At 39.4% G+C, this 21750-nt stretch overlaps 1 protein-coding gene, 1 long non-coding RNA gene and 1 pseudogene across 2 annotated transcripts; 2 read left to right on the forward strand and 1 right to left on the reverse strand.

The window, feature by feature from the left end:
* Positions 1–171: 171 nt before the first annotated feature.
* Positions 172–3025, forward strand: LOC140941365 (uncharacterized). Its single transcript, XR_012166455.1, has 3 exons — positions 172–319; positions 1294–1353; positions 2362–3025. It is a non-coding gene; the product is annotated as an uncharacterized lncRNA (long non-coding RNA).
* Positions 3026–15781: 12756 nt separating this feature from the next.
* Positions 15782–18747, reverse strand: LOC140941822 (methanethiol oxidase-like; annotated as a pseudogene).
* Positions 18748–18786: 39 nt separating this feature from the next.
* LOC140940094 (uncharacterized) lies at positions 18787–21560 on the forward strand. The gene is made up of 3 exons (XM_073388982.1): positions 18787–18941; positions 19727–19901; positions 21265–21560. Exons 1-3 carry the CDS (start codon positions 18873–18875, stop codon positions 21558–21560), a joined length of 540 nt encoding a protein of 179 aa, XP_073245083.1. The 5' UTR covers positions 18787–18872.
* The last annotated feature ends 190 nt before the right edge of the window (positions 21561–21750 follow it).

Raw genomic sequence — 21750 nt, forward strand, 5'->3', positions numbered from 1 at the left:
TACACTGTTTATTTAAATAACATTAATCTTTATACATAGTTGGCGATATATTGCTAATGTAAAGATGAATTCGAAGCAAACTCAGTTAGAAACAAGCAGATTGTGTGGGTAGCCTGTGGTATAAACCACGAAGGAATCCTCGTCCCAGGGTCTACTCGTGTCCCGGCCAATATGGCGGCGTGTGGATGTTAGTTTGGAGCAGTGCGAACCGAATTTAAGCTTAATAGTACCTACCAAAATTTCAAGAAAGGACTCTGCAATATAAAAACCAAAATACCAAAGAAGTCAATAGAATCAGAAGGTCAGGACAGACATAAAGGTATTACATATTTACAGGGGCACCCAACGACGATTTCCTCCTAATTGCATTGAAATTATGAAGTATCTCAGCTGAGTAATTCTCGTTATGGAGTAGATGGCTAGGATGTAAAAGTAGGCGGTGATTTCAGGCTTTCACTTTCACACCTTCCTGTAGTTCTCCAAAAAGTAGGCGGCTCAAAACTCGAAGCAGCCAGTTTTTTAGCCGGCTGCCGGCACTTAAGGGAAAGTTCATTTAATATGACAAGGGGGGGGGGGGATGAAGATATTGAGGGGGGGCTCCGAAAATTTTTAGACACCTGAAGGGGGGGCTTTGAAAAAATTGTTGCGCTAGGAGGGGGGGCTCCGAAAATTTGTATACTTCAAAACCAACACATGACATCATCATACAGGTCGGATGGTTTTCAACTCAACAATTTAATGACCTGTGCAACTCAGCTATATCACGTGGGTTACAGATATAACAAATGTAGTCTCAGTAATTATTACACTCTTGCTCATCCTAAAAATGCTTTAGAAAATTGTATCACAACTGTATCTCAAGTTTGTCATAGTATAAACCATTGAAGACAATAACGGTAAATATATTTAATACAGTCTAGCGATCTTTTTTCGGGGGAGCAAAGGAATTGAAGGAGGAGGGGGGGGGGGCTCTGAAATTTTTTCAACTACCAAGGAGGGGGCTCCTAAAAAATTGAACCGCTAGCGAGGGGGGCTGCTAAAATTTCAAGCTTCGAGTTTCAATATCTTCATCCCCCCCCCTTGTCATATTAAATGAACTTTCCCTAATGAGAATCCTGCAGACTACAGTACTCTTAAATCTCTAGAAATGCATTCTAAGCGGGGCTATAAAATTTGTATCTGTTCGGTCATCCAAGGGGAACTTGAGCCTTTTCGAAATCACAAGGGCTTCAGTTTTATTTTCCTGAAAGTATGAGGCCGTAAGTTAATTAAGTTCATTTCTTTATCACCTAGAGATATGCGAAGAGATCAGAGGCACAATTTAAAAGATTTGACCAACAAGAAACAAGAAAGGTAAATACAATATTAAAATAATTTTATTCTATTTATATAGATTAAGCAGTCTAGCAACACAGTGTAGAAGATACCAGAATTCATGGTCAAAACAAACTACACTGTAAAATTCAAACTGCATGATAGGTGGCATAAGACATAATGCTGCCCCTCTCAAACATGCAAAGGAATACTCCAGTTTTAAACCTGTGAGAGCAACAATTAGCAATGTTTGATGCCCTATGATATATTCTAACCTTTACATAAAAACTTTGATTAACCAATATACTTAGGTCAACTGGGATTCCAACCCAACAAAGAAATGGGATACAGATTCCCCTGAACTATTACATCCAAAGTCTGATATTTATATGAGGAAATATACACCAGCTCAACTGTTATTCATACTCAGCAAAGAAATGGGAGGCAGTAGCTTTCTGAACAATTGAATACAAAGTTTAATATATTAGTTTTATGAGCATTATCCCAATAAGCAAATAGACTAAAATGAGACATGGGTGTTACAGGATAAAAAGTAGAAATTGTATTCTGACAAATTATCTTCTTAGCCTGCATCCACTTACTAAAACGAAAATTATTCCCTTTTTCACTTACTGACAAGAGTCATACAAATTTTTATATACATTCCTTTGAACTGTTTTTGTTATCGACCCTTCTACCCAGTTGTTTCCTTTTCAAAGTGTCTCAACCAAATAAAGCATTTAGAGGGCACCCAGGCCCATGGGCAGAATTTTTAAGATACATGGATTTTCTCCCAGGGAGTGCTCTCCCTTATATAAGCCAGCTAGGTATGTGCCACCCCAAAGGATATGGTTTTTGCACCTTTTTGTTCTAAAAATGGCCAGGACTTGGAGAACCGGGGGGCACACCCCTAGGTAATCACTGATTTCAAAAACCTATCACAATAAAATTTTGACTGCCAGATAAAGAGTATTTCATCAAATCATGTCTGACTTCATCATTTTGTTATGCTTGAATTAATTTTTTTTGTCTTCTTCACTCATGTAGGTAACAATCTAATAACAATCTAACAGAAGTACAGTCATTAATTGTTCAGTGCTGACCCAACTAAACCAGGATATTCTTAAAATGGTAAGAGCTCGGAGCTTGTAACAACCCCAATCTCAATCTTTATTTAGTGACTTAATAAATTATGGCTACTAAAGATCTTCCTTGAAATATTAGAATACATGAAAATTCTGTTATCTATAAAAAGCAATTTACATCTATAAGGTCAAGTAAGATTGCAACGAAAATGGGAGACAGATGCTCCCTAAACTATGACATAATACATGATATTTATATAAAGTTAATAAACTCTGCCCATTGGCAGTGGTTTTCCATAAAGGTTCTATACCAGATAACACTCTGAGAACACACAGAAAGTAATGCTACTCCCTGGACTGATACCTTAGTCTATGATAGAATGATGTGACTTACTGTTTTTAACTAACTATTTTAAACACACTAGATAACCTGGGATTTCCAACCCATCAAGCAAGGGAGACAGGAACTCCCTAGACTGAAACTTCAGTCTATCATAGTTATTACTTACTATTAAAACTAGATAAACTGGGATTCCAACCCAGCAAGCAAGGGAGACAGGAGCTCCCTGGACTGATACTTCAGCCAATAATCGATGAAACTTACTATTAAAACTAGATAAAGTGGGATTCCAACCCAGCAAGCAAGGGAGACAGGAGCTCCCTGGACTGATACTTCAGTCAATGAGAGATGAAACTTACTGTTAAAAGAAATCTATCACTGGGATTCCAATGCAGCAAGCAAGATAAGTAATACCTGGAGTGATACTAAAGTCTATTATGCATGTAGTAGAACCTTTAATACCCTGATTCTAGAACTAAATGAAGTGCATTACATCTTAGCTTTAATTATTATTTATAGTATTATAATGTTCGAGCAGCAGCAATTCTTTCAATAAATTCAGTAGCAGCCGTAAGTAGAAAAAGGGGATTCCAAAAACAAAGTTGGCCTATTGTTGCCAATACAGTGGCCTCAAGCCAGGTGGAGGGTTTCGTGCGTTCCACAGGGTGCTTGTCTACTTACGCGGTGAGAGTGGTACTGAGCCATCAGTTACACCGAGGTCTGGGTGGTTGCCTCTGACCCACAGGTGATGTATTGGGCGCCTGATAAGAAAACGGCCGTTGCACTCAAGTGCTTATCAACTCATTCTGCAGTGGTGCAGAGCTTTACGAGTGATACTGCACGGGCCGTAGCGGTGTATCGCTCATCGGGTCATGCCATATCTCAGCTTCTGTCACGAAACAAGTCTGTTGTAAGCGCTCATGCCCAGGTGTCCCGGTCTGGACGCAAGCGAAGGTCCCCCAATTTATATGGCCGTTGCACTCACGTGCGTCTTGGATACTGCACAGGCCATACACCCTTTTCTTTAGGTCATGCCATATCTCAGCTTCTGTAACAAAACACGTTTTTTCAAGCCTTTAAATTTTTTTGTTGTTGTTTAAATAAAAAAAATCTCAGTTATTTTAAGTATAATTTTAGATTTTCTTAGAAAGAGTTGTTCCTCTAAGAAGATTATCACTGATTTTCAAAGTAATATACACTAAGGGCAACTGGGATTCTAGCCCAGCAAGCAAGGGAGACAGGAGCTCCTAGACTGATACTTCAGTCAATAATAGATAAAACTTACTGTTGAAACTAGACAAACTGGGATTCCAACCCAGCAAGCAAGGGAGACCGGAGCTCCCTTGACTGATACTTCAGTCAATAATAGATACAACTTACTATTAAAACTAGATAAACTGGGATTCCAACCCAGCAAGCAAGGGAGACAGGAGCTCCCTGGACTGATACTTCAGTCAATAATAGATGAAACTTACTATTAAAACTAGATAAACTGGGATTCCAACCCAGCAAGCAAGGGAGACAGGAGCTCCCTGGACTGATACTTCAGTCAATAATAGATGAAACTTACTATTAAAACTAGTTAAACTGGGATTCCAACCCAGCAAGCAAGGGAGACAGGAGCTCCCCGGACTGATACTTCAGTCAATAATAGATGAAACTTATTCTTAAAACTAGATAAACTGGGATTCCAACCCAGCAAGCAAGGGAGACAGGAGCTCCCTGGACTGATACTTCAGTCAATAATAGATGAAACTTACTATTAAAACTAGATAAACTGGGATTCCAACCCAGCAAGCAAGGGAGACAGGAGCTCCCTGGACTGATACTTCAGTCAATAATAGATGAAACTTACTATTAAAACTAGATAAACTGGGATTCCAACCCAGCAAGCAAGGGAGACAGGAGCTCCCTGGACTGATACTTCAGTCAATAATAGATGAAACTTACTATTAAAACTAGATAAACTGGGATTCCAACCCAGCAAGCAAGGGAGACAGGAGCTCCCTGGACTGATACTTCAGTCAATAATAGATGAAACTTACTATTAAAACTAGATAAACTGGGATTCCAACCCAGCAAGCAAGGGAGACAGGAGCTCCCTGGACTGATACTTCAGTCAATAATAGATGAAACTTACTATTAAAACTAGATAAACTGGGATTCCAACCCAGCAAGCAAGGGAGACAGGAGCTCCCTGGACTGATACTTCAGTCAATAATAGATGAAACTTACTATTAAAACTAGATAAACTGGGATTCCAACCCAGCAAGCAAGGGAGACAGGAGCTCCCTGGACTGATACTTCAGTCAATAATAGATGAAACTTACTATTAACACTAAATAATCTGGGATTCCAACCCAGCAAGCAAGGGAGACAGGAGCTCCCTAGACTGATACTTCAGTCAATAATAGATGAAACTTACTATTAAAACTAGATAAACTGGGATTCCAACCCAGCAAGCAAGGGAGACAGGAGCTCCCTGGACTGATACTTCAGTCAATAATAGATGAAACTTACTATTAAAACTAGATAAACTGGGATTCCAACCCAGCAAGCAAGGGAGACAGGAGCTCCCCGGACTGATACTTCAGTCAATAATCGATGAAACTTACTATTAAAACTAGATAAAGTGGGATTCCAACCCAGCAAGCAAGGGAGACAGGAGATCCCTGGACTGATACTTCAGTCAATAATAGATGAAACTTACTATTAAAACTAGTTAAACTGGGATTCCAACCCAGCAAGCAAGGGAGACAGGAGCTCCCTAGACTGATACTTCAGTCAATAATAGATGAAACTTACTATTAAAACTAGATAAACTGGGATTCCAACCCAGGAAGCAAGGGAGACAGGAGCTCCCTGGACTGATACTTCAGTCAATAATAGATGAAACTTACTATTAAAACTAGATAAACTGGGATTCCAACCCAACAAGCAAGGGAGACAGGAGCTCCCCGGACTGATACTTCAGTCAATAATAGATGAAACTTACTATTAAAACTAGATAAAGTGGGATTCCAACCCAGCAAGCAAGGGAGACAGGAGCTCCCTGGACTGATACTTCAGTCAATGAGAGATGAAACTTACTGTTAAAAGAAATCTATCACTGGGATTCCAATGCAGCTAGCAAGATAAGTAATACCTGGAGTGATACTACAGTCTATTATGCATGTGGTAGAACCTTTAATACCCTGATTCTAGAACTAAATGAAGTGCATTACATCTTAGCTTTAATTATTATTTATAGTATTATAATGTTCGAGCAGCAGCAATTCTTTCAATAAATTTAATAGCAGCCGTAAGTAGAAAAAGGGGATTCCAAAAACAAAGTTGGCCTATTGTTGCCAATACAGTGGCCTCAAGCCAGGTGGAGGGTTTCGTGCGTTCCACAGGGTGCTTGTCTACTTACGCGGTGAGAGTGGTACTGAGCCATCAGTTACACCGAGGTCTGGGTGGTTGCCTCTGACCGACAGGTGATGTATTGGGCGCCTGATAAGAAAACGGCCGTTGCACTCAAGTGCTTATCAACTCATTCTGCAGTGGTGCAGAGCTTTACGAGTGATACTGCACGGGCCGTAGCGGTGTATCGCTCATCGGGTCATGCCATATCTCAGCTTCTGTCACGAAACAAGTCTGTTGTAAGCGCTCATGCCCAGGTGTCCCGGTCTGGACGCAAGCGGAGGTCCCCCAATTTATATGGCCGTTGCACTCATGTGCGTCTCGGATACTGCACAGGCCATACACCCTTTTCTTTAGGTCATGCCATATCTCAGCTTCTGTAACGAAACACGTTTTTCCAAGTCTTTAAATTTTTTTGTTCTTGTTTAAATAAGAAATATCTCAGTTATTTTAGGTATAATTTTAGATTTTCTTGGAAAGAGTTGTTGCTCTAAGAAGATTATCACTGATTTTCAAAGTAAAATACACTAAGGGCAACTGGGATTCTAGCCCAGCAAGCAAGGGAGACAGGAGCTCCTAGACTGATACTTCAGTCAATAATAGACAAAACTTACTATTGAAACTAGACAAACTGGGATTCCAACCCAGCAAGCAAGGGAGACCGGAGCTCCCTGGACTGATACTTCAGTCAATAATAGATACAACTTACTATTAAAACTAGATAAACTGGGATTCCAACCCAGCAAGCAAGGGAGACAGGAGCTCCCTGGACTGATACTTCAGTCAATAATAGATGAAACTTACTATTAAAACTAGATAAACTGGGATTCCAACCCAGCAAGTAAGGGAGACAGGAGCTCCTAGACTGATACTTCAGTCAATAATAAACAAAACTTACTATCGAAACTAGACAAACTGGGATTCCAACCCAGCAAGCAAGGGAGACCGGAGCTCCCTGGACTGATACTTCAGTCAATAATAGATACAACTTACTATTAAAACTAGATAAACTGGGATTCCAACCCAGCAAGCAAGGGAGACAGGAGCTCCCTGGACTGATACTTCAGTCAATAATAGATGAAACTTACTATTAAAACTAGATAAACTGGCATTCCAACCCAGCAAGTAAGGGAGACAGGAGCCCCCTGGACTGATACTTCAGTCAATGATAGATGAAACTTACTATTAAAACTAGATAAACTGGGATTCCAACCCAGCAAGCAAGGGGAGACAGGAGCTCCCTGGACTGATACTTCAGTCAATAATAGATGAAACTTACTATTAAAACTAGTTAAACTGGGATTCCAACCCAGCAAGCAAGAGAGACAGGAGCTCCCTGGACTGATACTTCAGTCAATAATAGATGAAACTTACTATTAAAACTAGTTAAACTGGGATTCCAACCCAGCAAGCAAGGGAGACAGGAGCTCCCTGGACTGATACTTCAGTCAATAATAGATGAAACTTACTATTAAAACTAGATAAACTGGGATTCCAACCCAGCAAGCAAGGGAGACAGGAGCTCCCTGGACTGATACTTCAGTCAATAATAGATGAAACTTACTATTAAAACTAGATAAACTGGGATTCCAACCCAGCAACCAAAGGAGACAGGAGCTCCCGGGACTGATACTTGAGTCAAAAATAGATGAAACTTACTATTAAAACAAGTTAAACTGGGATTCCAACCCAGCAAGCAAGGGAGACTGGAGCTCCCTGGGCTGATACTTCAGTCAATAATAGATGAAACTTACTATTAAAACTAGATAAACTGGGATTCCAACTCAGCAAGCAAGGGAGACAGGAGATCCCTGGACTGATACTTCAGTCAATAATAGATGAAACTTACTATTAAAACTAGTTAAACTGGGATTCCAACCCAGCAAGCAAGGGGAGACAGGAGCTCCCTGGACTGATACTTCAGTCAATAATAGATGAAACTTACTATTAAAACTAGATAAACTTGGATTCCAACCCAGCAACCAAGGGAGACAGGAGCTCCCGGGACTGATACTTGAGTCAAAAATAGATGAAACTTACTATTAAAACAAGTTAAACTGGGATTCCAACCCAGCAAGCAAGGGAGATAGGAGCTCCTTAGACTGATACTTCAGTCAATAATAGATTAAACTTATTATTAAAACTAGATAAACTGGGATTCCAACCCAGTAAGCAAGGGAGACAGGAGCTGCCGGGATTGATACTTCAGTCAATGCTAGATGAAACTTACTATTAAAACTAGATAAACTGGGATTCCAACCCAGCAAGCAAGGGAGACATGAGCTCCCTAGACTGATACTTCAGTCAATAATAGATGAAACTTACTATTAAAACCAGATAAACTGGGATTCCAACCCAGCAAGCAAGGGAGACAGGAGCTCCCTGGACTGATACTTCAGTCAATAATATATGAAACTTACTATTAAAGCTAGATAAACTGGGATTCCAACCCAGCAATGAAGGGAGACAGGAGCTCTCTTGACTGATACTTCAGTCAATAATAGATAAAACTTACTATTAAAACTAGTTAAACTGGGATTCCAACCCAGCAAGCAAGGGAGACTGGAGCTCCCTGGACTGATAGTTCAGTCAATAATAGATGAAACGTACTATTAAAACTAGATAAACTGGGATTCCAACCCAGCAAGCAAGGGGGACAGGAGCTCCCTGGACTGATACTTCAGTCAATAATAGACTAAACTTACTATTAAAACTAGTTAAACTGGGATTCCAACCCAGCAAGCAAGGGAGACAGGAGCTCCCTGGACTGATTTTTCAGTCAATAATAGATTAAACTTACTATTGAAACTAGATAAACTGGGATTCCAACCCGGCAAGCAAGGGAGACAGGGGATCCCTGGACTGATACTTCAGTGAATAATAGATGAAACTTACTATTAAAACTAGATAAACAGGGATTCCAACCCAGCAAGCAATGGAGACAGGAGCTTCCTGGACTAATACTTCAGTCAATAATCGATGAAACTTACTATTAAAACTAGTTTTACTGGGATTCCAACCCAGCAAGCAAGGGAGACAGGAGCTCCGTTGACTGATACTTAGGTCAATAATAGATGAAACTTAGTATTAAAACTAGTTAAACTTGGATTCCAACCCAGCAAGCAAGGGATTTAGGAGCTCCCTGGACTGATACTTCAGTCTATCATAGTTATTACTTACTATTAAAATTAGAGAAAGCGCGACTCCAACCCAGGAAGCAATGGAGTCAGGAGCTCCCTGGACTGATACTTCAGTCTATCGTAGTTATTACTTACTATTAAAATTAGATAAACTGGGATTCCAACCCAGGAAGGAAGGGAGACAGGAGCTCCCTAGTCTAAGAAGAAGATCACCCAATTGCATTTGCCCGAAATCTGCTGTTAACTAGGACCAATGAGATATACCCTTAGGAAGTTTCCACTTGAGAAGATATGTGAACTCCGTAATGTCTTTGCCTGATATCTGCTCTTAACTAGGGCCAATGGGATTTGCAGTCACAATCATTTTATTTGAGGAGAGAACTTTTTTCACTTTAATTTAATTTTTTTTTAATTGCGTATGATTTCATTTAACATGGAAGAGACACTTCATGGATCTGTTAAATAAACTATTAATAGAATTATTACTTTTATTGTAATTGTTGTTGTTATTGTTATTATTACTGATATACCTTTAGATTATTAGATACCATAAAAAGATAATAACTTTAATGATTCAAATTGTATATTTTACTTAGTAAACATAGATTTGAACCTTGAAATTATTGTAAGTGCTTGACTCTCTACTGTTATATCTTTGCAGGTTATAACAAGGCTTTTGCTGGACGCTTTATATTTATATCTAAGTGGAGACGTCGGAAATGAATTTATTGTATTTATAGTGTAACTTTACGATTTTGCGCAGTTGTTGTTACAGGGAAAATGCTGTTTGAGGGTTCAGTGAGAGTCGACTTGTCTTTATTGATATGATTTTTTATGTCTCGGCCCACTAAGAATATCTGCTGATGGTCAGATGTTTTTAGTGGGCGTTAAACTTCATTTCTTATCTATATCCCTTATCGGTGCAAATCAAAATAGGTTGTATTAGGTCAATTTAAGTCTGTTGGGTAACATCCTCTAAGCGTCTGTTTCTTTTTCTTTAGCTTTTTTATTTTCTAGATTGAATTTGTTCGTCACGTGGGGAGGCGTTTTCTACGCTTCAGGTATAATAGATATGTTTCTTTGCATTAATCCCCGGTTTTCTCCTTAGGCCTACATATCGAGCACCACGAGGAGCTCGAGGAGGTCGGATTGATATACTCTAGAAAAGAGCACAACATCGTAAGAGTAGTATCCGGCGTCGTTTGCTAGTGAGAGAATAGAGAACAAAGAAGTGAACGACTGAAATGAACTCATTTATCCCTATTGCAATCGGGAATCAGTAATATAAGTTTCTTATTAATGTGCTTATTGCAAAAAGTACGGTTAAACCCGAAAATGGTGTTAAGTGTGGCAGAAGTACCTGAAGTTTTTATCATTGAGATGCTTTATTTATATTTTGCTAACACACATTTACTTTGGTCGTTATATTTACAGAGTTCAGGTTCTTTTTCAAATTACACTTTTATAGTGTACCAAGATTGGAAAATCGTCATCTGGTGAAACCTGTACTACCTGATGAAACAACACCAACAATGAAAGGTACGTTATCTCTTGAGAAGAATTGAATAACCCCAGTTTTTACAACAGGGTTCGAACAGGGGCGGTCCAAAAAATAGCGGGCTATTAGACTGTAAATCACTTAAATAACTAACCAACGCGAAAAACAAGAGCACAAAATAACCAGTACTCAAATTTCTCCTTTTCTTACAGTCTACTGATAAACATTGCACTTTCTTCTGTTTTAGGACGTGTTTCTCAAGTTGGACATCAGAAGAAGTGCCTGCGTCTTACAATACAGCTAAAGTGAAGATGTAGCGATCAAGATGAAATACTTTAGAAACTTAATCTAATAATTTTCCAGTAATGTAAAAGCTTAATAAAACTTTGTAGAATTCTGCTACGGTAGCAGTCAACATTTTCGAAGGAGGACTTTCCTTCTTACGGAAACGACTGCTACTGGGCAACAATGGCTTTTTTTTTTGTTCTGAAATTATTAAGGATAGGTCTATTCAAAATATCTTTAATGTTGATCGAGAAATATGATGGGCTCTCGCCAACCTTTGGGGCAGTGTTGGTAACTTGCGAGTACTATTGTCGGCTTCTTCGGCTTTCATTAATCTTCGTGTTCCTAAACGCTTAATGAACACTCTCGCCATTTTTGGGGGGTACTTTCGGTAACTTTCGACTTGACTACTTCGGCTTGCGTTAATCTTCATATACTAAACGTACCATAACTTCGAACACGCGCTATGGGAAACGCTTAAATACCTTTACAAAATTGCGTTCAGTGAAATGAACACTGTCCCCTTCTTTTGGGGATACTTTCAGCAACTTTTGACCACTATCGTTGACTTCTTCGCCCTGCGTTACATCTTCATGTTTACTTACCATTTCTACGAACCGGCGCTATAGTAAATGGCTATATGGCTTTGTCAAAATGAATACTCACGCCATCTTTCGGGGGTCCTTTCGGTAACTTTCTACCACTATCATTGACCACAGTCGATTTGCGTCAATCTTCATAGAGACTTGCACCATTACTTGGAACGCACGCTATTGCCAACTTGTGAACACTATAATGTTAAATGACACCCTCGCAATCCTTCGGGGTACTTTCGGTAACTTTCGACCACTATCATTGACTACTTCGACTTGCGTCAATCTTCATTATAAACTTATTACTGGTTACTTCGAACGCGCGCTATAGAAAACACTTAAATGTCTTTGCGAGCTTCGCCCAAAACCGACCTCCTGTAAATCTAAAATGGGCGTCTAGCTGTCACCATGATGTTGTAAACCAAATTTATACCGCGTTGTTTAATGGTGTATCTTCTTTTTAACACTATGTATTTACATGAATGTTTTTGCGCTCTTGTTAACCTTCCGTCGCCGTTATCAATTATTTTATCCTTTGTTATGTATAGAGTGCTTTAGTAACCTTTATGTCCATGACTAATACGCTTTCGATCGCGCGATTCCGTACACTTGCCGAACGTGCATCAGCTTCGTTAACTTCAAGTAGTGTTACCGATCTCGTAACTTTTCATTCTCGATCCTCAACTGTGGTCTTGGTTGCCTTGAGGGTAGAGCGTAGAGATTTGCTTTGCGTTTAACGTGAATGAGATTTGGTTAATGTATATAACGTTATACATAATAAGCCCAATATGTAATGTAAAGGAGTTGATAATGTATAAGCCACATTAAGAATGTGGAATAGTGGGTTGTCAACTATTGATTCTATAAATTTATACCAAGCTGCAACTGTTGAGTTAATAAACGCTTAAATGACTGTAATGAACACTTTCGCCATCTTTAGGGGGTACTTTCGGTAACTTCCGATCATTATCGTTGACTTCCTCGACTTGCGTTAATTTTCATATACTAAACCTACCATAACTTTGAACACGCGCTATGGCAAACGCTTAAATGCCTTTACAAAATTGCGTTCAGTGAAATCAACACTGTCCCCATCTTTCGGGGATACTTTCGGCAACGTTTGACCACTATCGTTGACTTCGTCGGCCTGCGTTAAATCTTCATGTTTACTTACCATTTCTACGAACCGGCGCTATCGTAAATGGCTATATGCCTTTGTCAAAATGAATACTCTCGCCATCTTTCGGGGGTACTTTCGGTAACTTCCGACCACTATCATTGACTACTTCGACTTGCGTCAATCTTCATAGACACTTATACCATTACTTGGAACGCACGCTATCGCCAACTTGTGAACACTATAATGTTAATGAACACCCTCGCAATCCTTCGGGGTACTTTCGGTAACTTTCGACCACTATCATTGACTACTTCGGCTTGCGCCAATCTTCAAAGACACTTACCATTACTTCGAACGCGCGCTATAGCAAACACTTAAATGTCTATGCGAGCTTCGCCCAAAACCGACCTCCTGTAAATCTAAAATGGGCCTCTAGCTGTCACCGTGATGTTGTAAACCAAATTTATACCGACTTGTTTAATGGTGTATCTTCTTTTTAACGCTATGTATTTACATGAATGTTTTTGCGCTCTTGTTAACCTTCCGTCGCCGTTATCAATTATTTTATGCTTGGTTGTGTATAGAGTGACCTTTATTTCCATGACTAATACTCTTTCAATCGCGGGATTCCGTACACTTGCCGAACGTGCATCAACTTTGTTAACTTCAATTAGTGTTACCGATCTTGTAACTTTTCATTCTCGATCCTCAACAGTGGTCTTGGTTGCCTTGAGGGTAGAGGGTAGAGTTTTTCTTTGCGTTTAACGTGAATGAGATTTGGTTTATGTGCATAACGTTATACATAATAAGCCCAATATGTAATGTAAAGGAGTTGATAATGGATAAGCCACATAAAGAATGTGGAATAGAGGGTTGTATGCTATTTATTCTATAAATTTATACCAAGCTGCAACAGTTGAGTTAATAAAGGCATTGACTTATAAAGAAACTGTAGTGATAAACCGGTGGGAAAATGAAATAAAAATTGTTTTAATCTGAAATTAAGGTTGTAAAATAATGTTACCACAGTAATGAGAATTAAAAGCTTGTGTCTCGAGCGCTATCCATTTTGTGCCCGCAGGTGTCTAAGAAAAAAAAAAATGAGAGAGCTGAAAAATAGATGGTTCACTCGCTTGAAGCTTATTGTTCTGGTTTGCTTTCGAACCACAATGGCTTTATGCGGTTTTAATTCAATAGCTCCCTCTAGATCTCGTTACTATCGAATTTCGCGTCCGCTCACTGGCGTCTTCTTCGGCCTTCATGTTCGCTCCGAAACCGGATCCAGTTCGCCTCGAAAGCAATGCAAGCGCATGGAATTCTTTATGACATGCAGTTACTATATTTTAATATTAACTCCCAACAGTTTAACTCCAGATTAGGCAGCTGGCAATCAGCATCTTGCCTTTTCTCGATATTAAAGTATCATTGCTTCTCTCAGTCTTCTTATTTCCTTATTTCCTTGGAAATCATTCCAAACAATGCACGTTCTTAATGGGGGAGGTAAGGGGGAGGTTTTTGGTAAACGCTGTCTGAAGTGTTTATCTGAATTTCTTCAAAAATTAACATCATTTTAAATTTATTGCAAAGTAGATATAACTCGGTTAAGTTGACAACCTGTATTTAATATTATCTATTCAATACTGTATATTTAGCAATTCCTGTTTTAAATTGTAATCAAATTACCTTTGTCTATTTTAATGTATTAGTTTGTGTAATGGATACTACATGATCTGATGTAATGGCAGTGCTTTGCAAGCAAATATGAACCTGAGTTTCAGATAAAGATGATTAAACAAAATATCTTTTGCCACTTTTAAATTTGTCACCCCTGTTCTTGTTGCCTTCGTTCACTTTTATCTGGGAAACGCGAGAATAACTGGGAAAAACTGCCCTATTGCGATGGTGGCGTAAAAACTGAACATGCTGGTTTTTCTTTGTCCTTTCGGGTAGCCTAGACATTCAAATTTTGAATACGCAGCGTCCACCTCGTCTGTGCAAGACTCATATATAGGTCAAATTACGCCTCCTTTTCAAAAAAGCGCACAACTTCGAATTCCCCCCCCCCCCCCCCCCCCCACCCAACCGAACACCCCGCCTTGTCCTCGTTCTAACACAAACTGGGTATTCACAACTGTGGAAAATGAACCATTAGGGGACATCACACGATCGGATGTTAAGGACGTGGCCGCGAATAATAATACTAAACAATTATTTACCGAAGTGGTACTGAGAAGGAAAGTTGCACGACTTACAACAAGGTTTTATACATTTCCACCCTATATATTATTTAAAAGGCGACAGGGCACTAGGCTATTCTATCTTACGAAATTCATCAAATGAGTGCCAAAACCGGGACCAACACAGTTTTATTGCACGTACAAACACAGACTTTATTCATTTAAATCTGCTTGTTGCTCAGCGGTTGAAAATATTTTTTCTAAATTAACAAAGGAATGCTTCATTTTTGGACAGACTCAAGAATGGTATATGTAGAGAAATGGCGGGAAAATACCTCGCAGATAGCAAGCTCGGTCTGTCTTCGCAGTAGTCGAAGTATAGGACACCATTAAGTCAACATATTGCGCAAAAACAAAGTAGCAAAAAGTAAGTAAAGAAGAAAGACCCTGCTGGCAGGTTAATTGTTTTATAGAATCGTGCCAGGGAATGGACTGAATTGTTTAAAAAGAGAGGCTACTCCTTCACGCTAGCTCTTTTTTAAACATAAAGAATTGGAATTTCTGAACTTTTTTCTTTGTTGATAAAAAAGTGATAAAAAACGAGTACACATTTAAAGTACAATTGAAGGTAAAATGTTACCTAGCAATCTAGAGTATAAAATTCTAATTACACATTGTCGCAACACGCACAATACGAGCTCGGAAAGGATCTATTAAAACCGGCGTATCAAAACACAGTGCAAAAACTTAATGAAATCACTGAAAGGTTACGTTGGCCGTTACATAGTTCTTAGTCTGCGTCAAACCGGACAATTGAATTATGGCTATATAATTCGGTTATATAATGATGGAATTCCATACTGTGGAGGGATCAAGACATGAGACTTTACAGCCATATGTCAGAAGAACAGTCTCCTCCCGCATATCGCACTTCATGTGCAAGGGCGGGTCCATCGGGTTCCTCTCCAAAATCAACGCAGAAATCAGGGTTCAACTTGAGACCACCATTCACTGTATCAACGTCCACTTGAAGCAACATGCTATCTTTCCTGTGAAGAAAAGCGTAAGAGAAAAAATGCTACAGTCGATCATCTCTACATCTGTTAACTCGGAGAGAACGGCCGTTCTGGAATGGTGGCCGTTGAATGAATGTTTTATGAGAAAGGAGAAGCTTCTAGAATGGCAGGGTATTTTTCAGAAAATACGAAAATACTCATGGAGTTGGCAACAGGAAGGTCATCATAGGTTCAATTAGTTAGCACAAAGACTCCCCACATGACATTTGGTTAAACTTTTTAGTTATACATTTCTTTGCCGTTACTGCACGACTTCGACAAAAATCGCCTATTATAATTTATGGAGGACGTGAACAAACAAAAACGAATTTTTCTCTCTCTTTCTGAACTTGAATAGTCAGGAATTCAGCTCCAAGAGAGTTCGACTACATTTGACAAGGTAAGCAAGTTGGGAAAATCGCGATGAATTTTGAAATTAAGAGAATCAAAGAACGCCGCGTTTTCACTCCTTTACGTCGTCGTCGTGTGATTACGTCCACAGTCCATAAAACCAGACTTCCGAGGAAGGAAATAATTAAGTAATTTTTTTATCTTTTCTTATCAATGAAAATGCTGACTGCCGTACTAGGGGAGGCTGGGATAAAACTTGTTGTCCCATACACTGTACAGCGATGATGTAAAGTATAATCGCTTTCCGTCCAGACTGAGTTGCAACATCTGTGGCCCACCCTGGACTCTCTTTCTCTTCACAACGCACGAGTCAGGCTGTTCACTTAATTCACTACCCTCTACCACCAATGAAGAGCTAAGACAGAAAAAGATCACATGTTAATGATTATAATGATCATAAACGAATTTGATTTGTCTCCTGTGTTGCACAAAAATTACGCGATCAGCTAGTTTCACTTAGTTTCAGAAAAAAGCGTTTGATGGCAGGATAGGAATAACCTAAAAGGTGTTAAACATGAAAACGCCGGAGGAAGGGGGGGGGGTCCTAGTAATGGCCTAATGGGGATGGGCCGCTGGATGGGGTCCCATTTTCACGACTGGGTTGACTATAATGACCTATAACAGGGTTGCGTTTTCAACAGAGTTACTACTAGACTTTCTCAAAGTTCTTCGCTTCTCACTTCCGGTTTCGGTAACATAAAAAATCTACCACTCGCGCTTCGCGCTCGTGAAAAAATTGGAGCTCGACTTGTAGGCAAGTCTAAGTTACTACCAGAACGGGTTCTTTGATTTTCGGGATCGTTCGGGGAAGAAAATTTCGGTTAATATATGTACGTTGGGATTTAATACTAGGCAGATTCACGGTTAAAAAGTTGGAACCTTATTTTGAGCTTTTGGTTTGTTTGATATTTGACAATCGGCTGGCATAACATTCCGTTCTTGAGTTACTAAGTTGTGATGGCTAAATCACATGTGCTCAAAAGTGACATAAGATGTAGCCTGCGCGAGCAGAGGTAATTTAACCAGAGTTAAAAAGATGGACAAATAGTTCTCATAGTTTCCCTCGGAACAAAAAGCAAAAAGCTATGGTCAAGAAGTCGGTGTTAAACGAGGAATTCAAGTATACAACGCAAATGTTTTGTACTGTAATATATTGAATTTTATAAAATAACTAAGATAGTACGCGCGTTCTGATTGGTTAAAAACCTATGGTTTATTGTGCCGGTAAACTCATTAAAAACTTTAAGTTTTTCTCGTGTTCTCCCAACATTCCGCGTGCATGGGTTATCACGCCGGTAAACCCATAGAAACTGTGATCTATTGCTTAAATAATTCATCATTTGTAGAATATAGATGTGTAGCGCGCTCGTAATTAATATGTACCGGTAGTTATTATGAGTCTTTCCTGTGTTTCTCTACTTGAATATTGTCTTTAAAATCAATGTCCACGACAGTTTACTCCGAATACTTTCAGAAGAAAATAATTATATTGATTTACCCGACTTAATAAAAAAAAATTCCGGAAAACTCGGCTTCTTATATTCAATGTACATGATTGTAAACTGAATTAAATTGAATTTATTTTTATTTATTTATTTCACTACTCTTTTTCTCTAGTCTTTCTTGTGATCTATCTGTATATATATTACATACGTGTAACCACTGCTCGCCTCGACTAGCTAATCTGTGAACTGCGGGCAGTGGATATTGCTTCCTGTAAAATTTGTCATAATTAATAAACAGTGTGGGAAACAGTGTGTTTATGACAGCCTTTTAGAGAGTAACCGACCTACCTGGCCAACCAGTTTGGGATTCTTGGTGTCTGTTACTGTCTGAGGTCTCCATGAAGCCAGTTACCGAAATACAAATATCTGTCGTACAGAGTAGAGAGATAAGAATATCTGTTATCAGACCTGCAGAAAAACGCATAAAAAAACCGTCATTGCACCTTGGCGTGACGGCCCAAGAAACTTATTGTGACTAGACTGGTTGGGTTATGGTATTTTCCAATTTGTTTTGTTTATTTTTGTTAATAAAAGCCAATGAAATATAAACTACAGAATAGCACAGAAGATTCTTGAATACCGACAAAATCAGCAGCGTAAATCGTAATTAATGGAAATCAAAATAATGCCCACTACTCAAATACCGGGGGAAAAATTGTTTCAGTGCATAATCTTCTATACGTGAGCATGAATAGACAACAGCAATAACCATTATTAATGACATGTTCCCTCGCAAGTGGTTTGCTGATCACCTCAGTCGAAGCGTCCAATCAAACCACGTGGGTATTCTTCATCAGACCTAAATGGTCCTTTAAATATCATTAGTGGGTGAAATATATCGCTTCTTTGTCTTCAACGGTGTCAACCGTTGACAATTTCATTTTCCTTTTTGTATATCATGTTCATGAAATAAATTAACAACCCTCTTGGACTCGATTTATTGCACAATGGCAAAGACAGATGTCGTTAAAATTCCTGTGCTATTTAAGATGGCTCTAGTTTGGCATGGATTTCAGGTAGGCCTAGTACCTTGATAGGAAGCTTAATACAACAGTTTTAAGAATTAAATTCAGTTTCCCAGTGCTTTTAAGATTAAAACTAAATTAAAGCTATAAAAGAACTGAAACCCTGGGGAACTCCCGCATTAGAAGAGGACGCCAAATTTCTGTGATCACAAAATGTACTCAACATAGCAAACTGTCAGCATCATCAGGATTTTTCGTTCGGGCTGTGCTTTAAGAACATTAGAATAGATATTTGAACTTACTAGCTTTACGAATTTCTTCAAGAGAAGAACTCAACATGGCATGCAGTTCTTCACTGATTGTATTTAATTCACTGCAAAATGAATTCAAAATAGATCTTCAAACAAGTTATATACTGAGAGACACAAAACTGGTGCTTTGAATGCAAGGCAATCTGTGAGCCATGATGGGGTTTTAGCTAAATAAGGGACAACTTGTGGTTGATTACAGCCTCTGTTGTTGTGATATTTAATTCATGATAAGAGACTGAGCCTATAGTAAGTACAGAAAAAATCAATTATTAAATATGTTTGTAGAAAAAAAAATATTAATGAGCCATCTGCTTTTTCGAAGTATTTAAAATTAAAGATCAAACTTAAACCCGGGAGAATGCTTGCATTTTTTTAGTTTGTTTGTTTGTTTGTTTGTTTGTTTGTTTTTGCGATATTTCTTTGTCATTCTTTTCCTATTCATTTTAGGTCAAGGTACTAAACTGTCTCATGAGATAGCAGGACAAAAAAAACAATATTTATTTTTATATTTTTTCTTTTTTCCAGGTACTATCGTGTTTTGCGCAGAACAACAATGATGTTTTCATTCCAACACCGAAGGTGAAGACATTAGTACCCAGGCTCACTTCAACTACTCCGCTTCCAGTGACCGAGAAAAATCTGTGGGGCCTGAGATTGTGGCAAGTTATGGCGCTGGCTTTATTTGCCACCATTGTATTAAGTAAGTAAACCAAGCGTGCTTACTCAAGCCTGCGTTAGCCGGGTCCCTTCCAAATCCCGTCTTAAGAGTCCAGTTTCGTTTTGGTCAGCACCCATTTGCGTTAAAGAATTGTAGTTACATGGTGTTTAGGTACGTATGATGTACCGATGAGGGAATCCGAGACAGTCCGATTCTGGATTCCCGCGCCGCGGGTTCCGGATTCAAAGTAGACATGTACTGAATTTTGTCAGTGAAACTTGGATTCCGGATTCCAATCGTTAGTGGGATCTGGATTCCTTGAGCTGTATTTCGATTTCCAAAGCTCAGGATTTCGGATTCTATAAAAAAGTTTCCCAGATTCCAGTGTCCAGGATTCAGGAAACAGCATTCCCTTAAATGAATGGATGTCAGGATATATTGTTCCATACACTGAAAAACACAAAAAACCCTATAGTGGACCATAACCAGGGTGCTAACGATCACAAAAAGGAAAGCGGACTCTTGGCACGAGATTGGCCTGGGATCCATTCCACTTACACAAATAGATTTGATTTTTACGGAACGTGCGTTATCAGTGCTGAAGTTTCAGTTAAATTATAATTAGAGATTGACAGAAAGCCTCCGATGTGCAAGCAGAGGTTTCGCCAGTGAGGCGGGAGGCCATACTGAGTAGTGTCAAGGTCCCGGGTACTCTCACTTTCTGAAGTAAAATGAATCAAATAATTTTGTATTTCTTTACGTAACTAGAGTTGATCCTTAGTTTTCTCACTTAATTTACTCATCCGGTCCATGTTCCAGGGAGCGCAGGAAACGGAGTTTCAGAGGGTCCAATCTCAAAAAAAATTCCATGGAATGGGGAAGGAGCAAAGAAAAGTCCGGACTTCCCTAGAATTTCGTCTCTTTTGCAATCATGTTCGCGCCTATCTATACGGTGCCCACGTCCGCTTGTTTCTCAACACTCTGAGCTCGATTTCGCCCCACATAAGGTAATCCAAGGCAGTCTTGGATTCCGGATTAAAGGTATTGGATTCCGGACTAGCGGCGTTCCGGATTCCTTGAACTGAGGGCGCTATCCATTCAACCAAAATTCCAACCGGTCCGACCGGGAAAAGTGGTCCACCTCTGAAGGTGGACCCGATTTTTTCGAAACTTTTCCGGGTGGACCGAACTGATCCATTGAGTTTTGGACCGAAATTTCCGGAAATTTTGGTTGAATGGATCGCGCCCTGAATTTCCGATTCTAGAGCCCAGGATTTTCGATTCCACAGGCAAAACTTTCATGGATTCTGGAATTTGAATCAGGAGGCGATTGATTCTCCTGCGGAAATTAGCTTAATGAACTGTTATGCTCATGCCGATCTAACCTCTAACAATTGATTTCCAGTAACATTCTGCTGCTGTCTCTGTGACTGTCGCATTCCCAAGACAGGTTACGATAGTAAAACTGACCCAGAGGAAGACAGCGACTGCAGCGATGTTGAACAACTGGTTGTCACTCCCAAACAAGGACATGGAGAAAAAGTGTCGACGAACGGCTTTACTCCTCAAAAGAGTCAACTGCAGACGACAGGACACGAAACGGGGAAAATGAATAAAGGTTTTGATAATGAAGGTGAAATACCTTCCAAGAGTGATAATTGGAGGGGGACACCTCGAGTTGCGTTTTCACGGCAGCCATAACAATGATGGAAAAGAGTTTGAAAATCGATCAGCAAATAACGTGGTATAAATGAATGAAAAGACGCTAACAACTTACGTCACAACGAACACAGAAATTCGCCACTTTCGCATTGCTCCGAAATAAACTTTTTGTACCCCCTCCCCCCAGACCTTCACCAAAGCAACATTGTTTCCAATTTCTACCGGCTAT

The sequence above is a fragment of the Porites lutea genome, chromosome 6 (genome assembly GCF_958299795.1).
Source record: "Porites lutea chromosome 6, jaPorLute2.1, whole genome shotgun sequence".
Classification (NCBI taxonomy): Eukaryota; Metazoa; Cnidaria; class Anthozoa; order Scleractinia; family Poritidae; genus Porites; species Porites lutea.

Bases quoted from the DNA above. Each gene is read 5' to 3' on its own strand.
- LOC140940094 (XM_073388982.1), top strand. From the start codon at position 18,873: ATGGCAAAGACAGATGTCGTTAAAATTCCTGTGCTATTTAAGATGGCT. The intron at 18,942-19,726 runs GTAGGCCTAGTA...TCTTTTTTCCAG, and splicing joins TAGTTTGGCATGGATTTCAG to GTACTATCGTGTTTTGCGCA. The intron at 19,902-21,264 runs GTAAGTAAACCA...ATTGATTTCCAG, and splicing joins ATTTGCCACCATTGTATTAA to TAACATTCTGCTGCTGTCTC.